Genomic DNA, 8,683 nt, shown 5'->3' with positions numbered 1-8,683 from the left:
AGACTCCTAATTAAACGACCGTTCCAATAATCTTAAATTCAAATCTCTTACACAAACAACAATTAATTTTCTTGGAGTATCTTATTTAAATATAACTTTCTATGCATTGAGTAGTTCGTCGACATTGACGGTCGAAGCACAAGCTTTTCAGAACTAAGAACAAGTTGGCAAATTAGCCGGAGGTGGCAGCATGCTTGTGTCGTTGGTGTTCCCATTCAGCACAATGATAACAGTGTCCATACCCCAGCTTGAATGCCGTTCCAAATGGCAGTGCATATACCAAACCCCTGCAAACCATCGATCGCCATTTATATATATATATATATATATATATAGAGAGAGAGAGAGAGAGAGGAGATAATAAAGACATAGAAGTGCTAAACATCCCAATTTTTTTTTTTTTTTTTTGAAAAGTTAGTTATCAAATGATCTCTCAACATCGCATTAAATTTATTATTTTGAGAAATATGTCACCTAACTCATGTGAGGATTATTTGAAAACTAACTTTTGGAACAAAAATTTGAAATGTTTAGTATTTCTTAAAAAGATAAGAGAAAGAGAGAAATAGAGAGAATACCAGGATTGTCTGCGACAAATCTAACGACAGCCCATCCATTTTTAGGAACTCCGATGGTATTAACTTCCCGTGGATCAACCAAATTGTAAGTTTTCGGGGAAGTCACGTTGTCCCAATTGCCATAACCGGTTCCAACCAAATAGAAGCTAAAACCATGAAGATGCATTGGATGGTTCTCTGCAGTCAAAACATTAGTCCCTTGGAACACGATTTCCACGGATTCCCCCCACTTTATGATCTTTGCCTTGGTTCCCACGCTTGGGTATAACTTACTATCGTCCACCTCTCCTGTGAAGTTAAATACATGCGGCGGCTTACCGGGGAAATCTGGTTCAAAAACATCCAGCAAGTTCCTGCATAAAGGTTTTAAAGCTTGAGTTATTAAAGGATGGAGAAAAAGTAAATTTAATCACTTAATTAATAAATAATTTTAATACGTGGACGTGGTATTACTTGTAGTATGCTTGAAGGATATCAGTGGTTGGGCTGGAGAAACTTATGTTGTTCAAACTGGCAGCAAGCCTGTTCCCATTTGGACCCCCGCAGGATGCATTAGCGCAAAGAATCTCGTTCACAGAAACTGTGATGATGATTTTGTTGAAAAATTGGCTCATAGTAGACAAAAAGGAAAGACTTTGTCTCTTGGTCAAACTTGTCATGCTCTTCTTCTCCAATTACACCGTATGAAGCCTTCTCCAACAATGAAGTCAAATTGTTGAAAAGTTTGCATTAACTCTTTAGAATTCCTTTTGTCAACAAAAGAAGCAACTACATTATCTCCTTCATCATTTCTTCATTTGTCAACAAAAGGAGCAAGCCATTATTTTTGACTTCTTGTACAATATGGTTATAGATATTCATTGGTTTTTCTGCAAGGGAGGAGTCGAGAGAGGAGTCGAGAGAGTGTGCTGGTCTTTCCTGTAAGAGATTGAAAAATTTGTATTGCTCTACAGAAATTAGGAAGAACCAGTATTGTTTTGAGTGTGAGGAAGAAATTGGGTGTATTTGGGGATTTGGGTTTGTGAGTGTTTTAATACTCTTTGGTGTCTCCCCTTTTGAAATAGAAATCTCTCTACTGTTGCACCGTGGATGTAGGCAAGTTGCCGAACCACGTAAATCTTGTGTTCTTGTTGTTATTGTTGTTTATTTTTCTTTAAACATTATATCACGTTTGTTCCGCTTGATTGATTGTGTGAGAGATTCGCGACCTTTTGCACAACAAATTGGTATCAGAGCTTTGGGTTTCAACCTAGGCAATTGTTTGGGTGATTTAGTGTTTTATTGAAAAATTTGGAATACCACGATGACGGAGGAATTAACTTCGAAATCTGGTGGACCTGCACCTGTGGTGAGATCTGTTGTCTCGAATGCAAAATTCGATGTTGAAAAGTTTGATGGACGAAATAACTTCGGCATGTGGCAATGCGAAGTTATGGATGTTTTGGCGCAACAAGAACTTGATGTGACTCTGGAGGACAAGCCAGAGGAGATGTCAGAAGCAGATTGGAAAAAGCTTAATCGTCAAGCTTGTGGAACAATCAGGCTCTGTCTTGCAAAGGATCAGAAGTATTTTGTTATGAAGGAATCTATGGCAAAGGAGTTGTGGAACAAGCTGGAGGACAAGTATATGACCAAGGGCATCGAAAATAAGCTCTATTTGAAGAGGAAGTTTTTCGGCTTCAGGTATGTTGAAGGTACTTCTATGCCAGAGCATTTGAATAATCTCAATAAAATACTTGCTGATTTGCAAAATTTAGATGTTAAAATTGATGATGAAGATAAAGCTGTGGTGTTGATTAATTCGCTTCCGGATACATATGAACATCTTGCTACTACTTTAATGTATGGTAAAGATACGCTTAAATTTGATGATGTATCTAATGCACTAACGAACGATGAGTATCGAAGGAAGGATAAGCAGGCACACAGTGGAACGTCAGGGGCCTTGACAGTAAGAGGCAGATCTGAAAGTAAGAAACCCTTGGGTAGGAACCGTTCTGCTTCAAGGAAAAGAGGCACTTCATCAGACAGGAAATTTCTTGCGAAGGATGAATGTGCGTTTTGTCATCAGAAAGGTCACTGGAAGAAGGATTGTCCTAGAATACAAGCTAAGGGCAAGGAGCATAAAGCTAATGTGGTGAGCACGAAAATTGAAGATTCAGATTCAGATGTTGCTTTGGCTGGAGCATCTTTTGATTGCCATTCAGAAGGGTGGATAATGGATTCAGCTTGTACCTTTCATATTTGTCCAAACAAGGAATGGTTTTCTAGTTTGGATTTGATTGATGGTGGAGTAGTTCTTATGGGAAATGACGTCGCCTGTAAGACGAAAGGGATAGGAAGAATCCGGTTGAAGTTGCATGATGGAACAGCTAGAGTTTTGAAAGAAGTTCGGTATGTACCGGACATGAAGAAAAATCTGATTTCTTTGGGTGCTCTTGATTCGAGAGGCTACAAAATCACTATGGAGAATGGAATCATGAAAGTGATTTCTGGTGCACTAGTGGTGATGAAAGCTGCTCGACAAAATAATTTGTATCATCTGCAAGGGACTACCATTATAGGAGCAGCTGCCACAATTTCTGACAACTTTAAAAAGGTAATCCCTGATAGAAATAAATTATGGCATATGAAATTGGGTCATGCAGGTGAGAAGGCTTTGCAAGGGTTAGCAAAGCAAGGTCTGTTGGATGGTGCCACAACAGGCAAATTTGGATTCTGTGAACATTGCATTCTGGGCAAGCAGACAAGAGTCAAGTTTGGCACAGCAATTCACAACACAAAAGGGACTCTTGATTATGTTCACACAGATGTATGGGGACCTACGAAGGTTCCATCATTGGGAGGTAAACATTATTTTGTTACCTTTGTTGATGATTTTTCTAGGAAAATTTGGGTGTATAACATGAAGCATAAAGATGAAGTCTTGGGAATTTTCTTGACATGGAAGAAAATGATCGAAACTCAAACTGGCAGAAAAATTAAAAGACTGAGGTCAGATAATGGCGGTGAGTACACATCGGATCCTTTTTTGAAGATATGCCAGGATGAAGGGATTGTCAGACACTTCACGGTCAGTAGGACTCCGCAACAGAATGGGGTGGCAGAACGCATGAACCGTACTATTCTGGAGAAGGTACGATGTATGTTGTCCAATGCCGGATTGGGCAAGAGTTTTTGGGCTGAGGCTGTGAATTATGCATGTCACCTTATAAATAGGTTGCCAGCTGCTGCAATTGATGGAAAAACTCCTACTGAAGTGTGGTCAGGTAAACCGGCTAATGATTATAATAAATTGCATGTTTTTGGTTGCCCAGCATATTTCCATGTCAAAGATAGCAAGTTGGATCCGCGAGCCAAGAAAGCTGTATTCTTGGGATTTAGCACAGGTGTGAAGGGATACAGACTCTGGTGTCCCGAGTTAAAGAAAGTTATTCTTAGCCGAGATGTAACTTTCAATGAAGATGAAATGGTCAGAAAATGCAAGGTGGAGAATTCTCAAATTGAAGAATCTGATCATTCTACAGGAAACAGTACGCAGCAGGTGGAGCTTGAGGTTCCAAAAGTATCTGTGCAACCTGAACAGATAAACTTCCCACTTGAGACCGAAGAGGAGATTTCAAATGAATTTGAAGAAGAGATCCCAACCCAAAGGTCTCTAGAGCAACCGGACTCTATTGCAGTCAGTAGACCAAGGCGAGAAATAAGGAAGCCAGCTCGGTATACTGACACAGTAGCTTATGCACTACCAATTACCGAAGATGATATTCCTTTAACCTACAAAGAGGCAATTGGCAACTCAGAGAAAGCTAGGTGGAAGGAAGCCATGAGTGAGGAGATGCAGTCTCTTTACAAGAATCAAACTTGGGAGGTGGTTCAACTACCAAAAGGAAAGAAGGCAATTGGGTGCAAGTGGGTATACACCAAGAAGGAGGGTTCTACAGAGCAAGATGGCATTCGTTTCAAAGCCAGATTGGTAGCCAAGGGTTACGCTCAGAAGGAAGGTATTGACTATAACGAGGTGTTTTCTCCAGTTGTTAAACACTCTTCCATACGTGTTTTATTGGCTTTGGTTGCTCAGTTTGATCTTGAGCTAGTGCAGCTAGATGTGAAAACTGCTTTCTTGCATGGGGACCTAGAAGAAGATATTTATATGACTCAGCCAGATGGGTTCAAAGATGCTGGTAAAGAAAATTTGGTCTGCAAACTGAACAGATCGCTGTATGGTTTGAAGCAATCTCCTAGACAGTGGTATAAGCGATTTGATCAGTTTATGATGGGTCAAAAGTACATAAGAAGCCAATTTGATCACTGTGTGTATTTTCGCAAGCTACAAGACGGTACTTTCATTTATTTACTTTTATATGTTGATGATATGTTAATTGCATGTAAAAGTATTGTGGAGATTGATAGGTTGAAGGCTCAGTTGAAAAATGAGTTTGAAATGAAAGACCTTGGAGAAGCCAAGAAGATTCTTGGTATGGAGATTACTCGAGAGAGGTTGAAAGGTATTGTTTGCCTAACTCAAAAACAATACTTGAAGAAGGTTTTGAAGCGTTTTGGTATGGATGATAATACCAAACCTACAACTACTCCATTAGCGCCGCACTTCAAGCTTAGCGCCGCTATGTCTCCGAGTACAGATGAGGAACATGATCACATGACTCATGTTCCATATGCAAATTTGGTGGGTAGCTTGATGTATGCTATGGTGTGTACGAGGCCTGACATTTCGCAAGCAGTCAGTATGGTGAGCAGATATATGCATGATCCAGGAAAAGGGCACTGGCAAGCAGCAAAGTGGATTCTACGGTATATTCTGGGTACTATAGATGTTGGTTTGAAGTTTGAACGAGTTCAGAATGGACTTGATAAAATTTTAGTTGGTTATGTGGATTCGGACTATGCTGGTGATTTGGATAAAAGACGATCTACAACAGGTTATGTCTTTACACTAGCAGGAGGACCAGTTAGCTGGAGGTCAACTTTGCAAACTACAGTTGCTTTGTCGACTACTGAAGCTGAATATATGGCAGTTGCTGATGCCATAAAGGAGGCAATTTGGTTACATGGTTTGATTGAGGACTTGGGTATTCTTCAGAAGCATGTGAAAGTTTTGTGTGATAGTCAGAGTGCTATTCATTTGGCGAAGAACCAAGTTCATCATGCTCGAACAAAACACATCGATGTCCGTTTCCATTTTGTTCGTGAAATTATGGAAGAAGGAGACATTCTTCTTCAAAAGATTGGAACTGCAGATAATCCTGCAGATATGCTAACCAAAGTGGTTACTGGAGCTAAGTTCAAACATTGTTTGAGCTTAGCCAATATCGTGAAGATTTGAAGCAAATTGGGAGTGCAACAGTGAAGTAGAGAATATTCGCCAAGGTGGAGAATTGTTGAAAAATTGGCTCATAGTAGACAAAAAGGAAAGACTTTGTCTCTTGGTCAAACTTGTCATGCTCTTCTTCTCCAATTACACCGTATGAAGCCTTCTCCAACAATGAAGTCAAATTGTTGAAAAGTTTGCATTAACTCTTTAGAATTCCTTTTGTCAACAAAAGAAGCAACTACATTATCTCCTTCATCATTTCTTCATTTGTCAACAAAAGGAGCAAGCCATTATTTTTGACTTCTTGTACAATATGGTTATAGATATTCATTGGTTTTTCTGCAAGGGAGGAGTCGAGAGAGGAGTCGAGAGAGTGTGCTGGTCTTTCCTGTAAGAGATTGAAAAATTTGTATTGCTCTACAGAAATTAGGAAGAACCAGTATTGTTTTGAGTGTGAGGAAGAAATTGGGTGTATTTGGGGATTTGGGTTTGTGAGTGTTTTAATACTCTTTGGTGTCTCCCCTTTTGAAATAGAAATCTCTCTACTGTTGCACCGTGGATGTAGGCAAGTTGCCGAACCACGTAAATCTTGTGTTCTTGTTGTTATTGTTGTTTATTTTTCTTTAAACATTATATCACGTTTGTTCCGCTTGATTGATTGTGTGAGAGATTCGCGACCTTTTGCACAACAGATTTGTTTGGTGATGTTTTTGGGCACATCAACAGGGTGGTCCGAGCTTGCCAATGCCCTGATGCGGTTTATGAAGTTGTTTGCGGCATCTTTGTCGCTAACATTAGGAAGAGTCGGATAGGCAGGGGAGGTTGGAGGAGTGTAAGTGCCTGTGTACTTAAGGATTGCCGAAGTGTTGGTGCTGTCGTACGCAGCCTCGGCGTCGAAGAATGGCGTAGCAGCAATGTAGTAATAACTGGCTGCCTGGTTTGCTGTGAGCAAGATGTCCATCGTTTGCCCTGGGGTTATCATTATGTAGCTCGTCGTTATCGGCTTTATGTATGCGCCGTCCTGCGCGACGACTGTCATGTTGTGTTTTGCGATTCCGAAGAACATTTCTTCATTCATCACCGCATTTATTAGACGAAGAAGATATGTCTTGCCGGGCACGACTGATAAACTGTAACTTGTATCTGCAATATATATCATCGTATGATATATTAGACCTGCTCTGTTCCGGTATATTGAAAGATTTTTGTTGTTAATTACCATTGGAGCAATTATTTGGAAATCCTGGTTGGCCATTGATGGCAAATGCATCTGATACGTCTGGGTCCGCACCGGTTTCCGTGGCCTCGTCGATTAATTGCTTGACATCTCCATTGTACCATTCCCCTGCAACACGTACAATCAAAATGAAGAATTTGTAAAAATATATGCATTAACTTATCAGCAATTTTTTTGCAGGAAATATTCAGTTATTATATACCAAGTATGAGCACATGCTCGGCATAGGGCTCGGGAAATGGATAGGTAGTTCCAAGTTCGGGCAAGATGACAATGGCGCCATGGATTGTGGCACGTGACCAGTCACTGTGGGCGTGCCACCAAAGAGTTCCTTCTTCGGTAGAGAATATAACTTCATAGGTGAAGTTTTTCCCTGGCTTAATGGGGCACTGTGTGATGTTCTCAGGACCATCGGACCATGGATTTCTTGGTTGCTTCACTCCGTGCCTGTCATGACCAAACTATTCTTTAGTTTTCATGATAATTTGATTAATTCCAACCCCACACAGAGAGAGAAGGAATTATTACCAGTGAATAGTGACACCATAATCTCCGTTATTGTGAACATTGACAAACGCCTTATCGCCTTTGCGAACATGAATGGCTGGGCCAGGCCATGAGTGATTTACAGTAAACATGCTCTTTGTGGTACACAGCCGAGTAAAATTCGTCTCCCTCAGCTGCATTAATCAAGACCAACAATGATATTATAAAACCACTCATACGAAACTTTTCTGGTTCTGGGTTTACTGTAACTACTGCTAACATAACAGGAAGGAACACTTACAATGAAGCTATAATGGTGGACGTTGTAAGCGGAAGAAAGCAGCAGCGCATCGATGAACAAAAAGCCGAGGAGAGCAAGGATCGAACCCATCTTGTGTACACCCATGCTGCAATAAGTCCCTGTACGCCTTCTGTGACTTTCAGCTACGACTTGGGGTCTATAAGTCTATTTATAGAGCCAACTTTCGTACAAAATTACAACTTTATACACCCTAAATTAAGGGTCATTTGTAATGTTTTTCCTAAATTATAAATAATATTTATAATTGAGATTGTTGTCACCATTAAACGTGCATGAAAATATTTGAAGGACTAAAAAGGTAAAGTCAAAATCACATGCTCACTAATTTGTTAAGGCTCCAATTGTTTTGACCTAAAATAATTTATGAAAAATTATTTTTCTATTTTTCAGTGTTTGGTGCGACATAATAATAGTTAATAAAAAATATTTTTCGTTTGACCAAAAATTCTTCTCTAATTTTCGAAAAATTGTTTTTATTTTTAAAAATCATAAATGACTTTTCGAGTTTGAACATCTCATTCTCAAATCGATAGACTCAACCGAAAAGTCGGTGGGGTCTCGAGTTGGTCCTGGTCAAATCCCTGCGGGACTCGGTTAGGACACCTCCAAGAGCTAGTCAGGACAGTTTCGTAAGTTAGAGTTTAATATGATTGAACAAGGAGAGGATGTTGCAAAAATATATATATAATTTTTCATTACAAAATAAGAATAATTTTATGTATCACACA

General features: G+C 39.7%; 1 protein-coding gene across 1 annotated transcript; it reads right to left on the bottom strand.

The window, feature by feature from the left end:
- On the bottom strand, window positions 1–8,060 carry LOC132183944 (laccase-14). Its single transcript, XM_059597416.2, has 8 exons — window positions 7,935–8,060; window positions 7,676–7,827; window positions 7,350–7,594; window positions 7,130–7,255; window positions 6,607–7,053; window positions 1,032–1,173; window positions 579–931; window positions 1–287 (listed from the first exon to the last, which is right to left on the bottom strand). The coding sequence occupies exons 1-8, from the start codon at window positions 8,037–8,039 to the stop codon at window positions 154–156; spliced, it is 1,704 nt and encodes a 567-aa protein (XP_059453399.2). The 5' UTR covers window positions 8,040–8,060; the 3' UTR covers window positions 1–153.
- Between the last annotated feature and the right edge of the window lie 623 nt (window positions 8,061–8,683).

Source organism: Corylus avellana, chromosome 7, assembly GCF_965113065.1.
Source record: "Corylus avellana chromosome 7, dhCorAvel1.hap1.2, whole genome shotgun sequence".
Classification (NCBI taxonomy): domain Eukaryota; kingdom Viridiplantae; phylum Streptophyta; class Magnoliopsida; order Fagales; family Betulaceae; genus Corylus; species Corylus avellana.
This window is presented reverse-complemented; position numbering and strand designations above follow the sequence as displayed.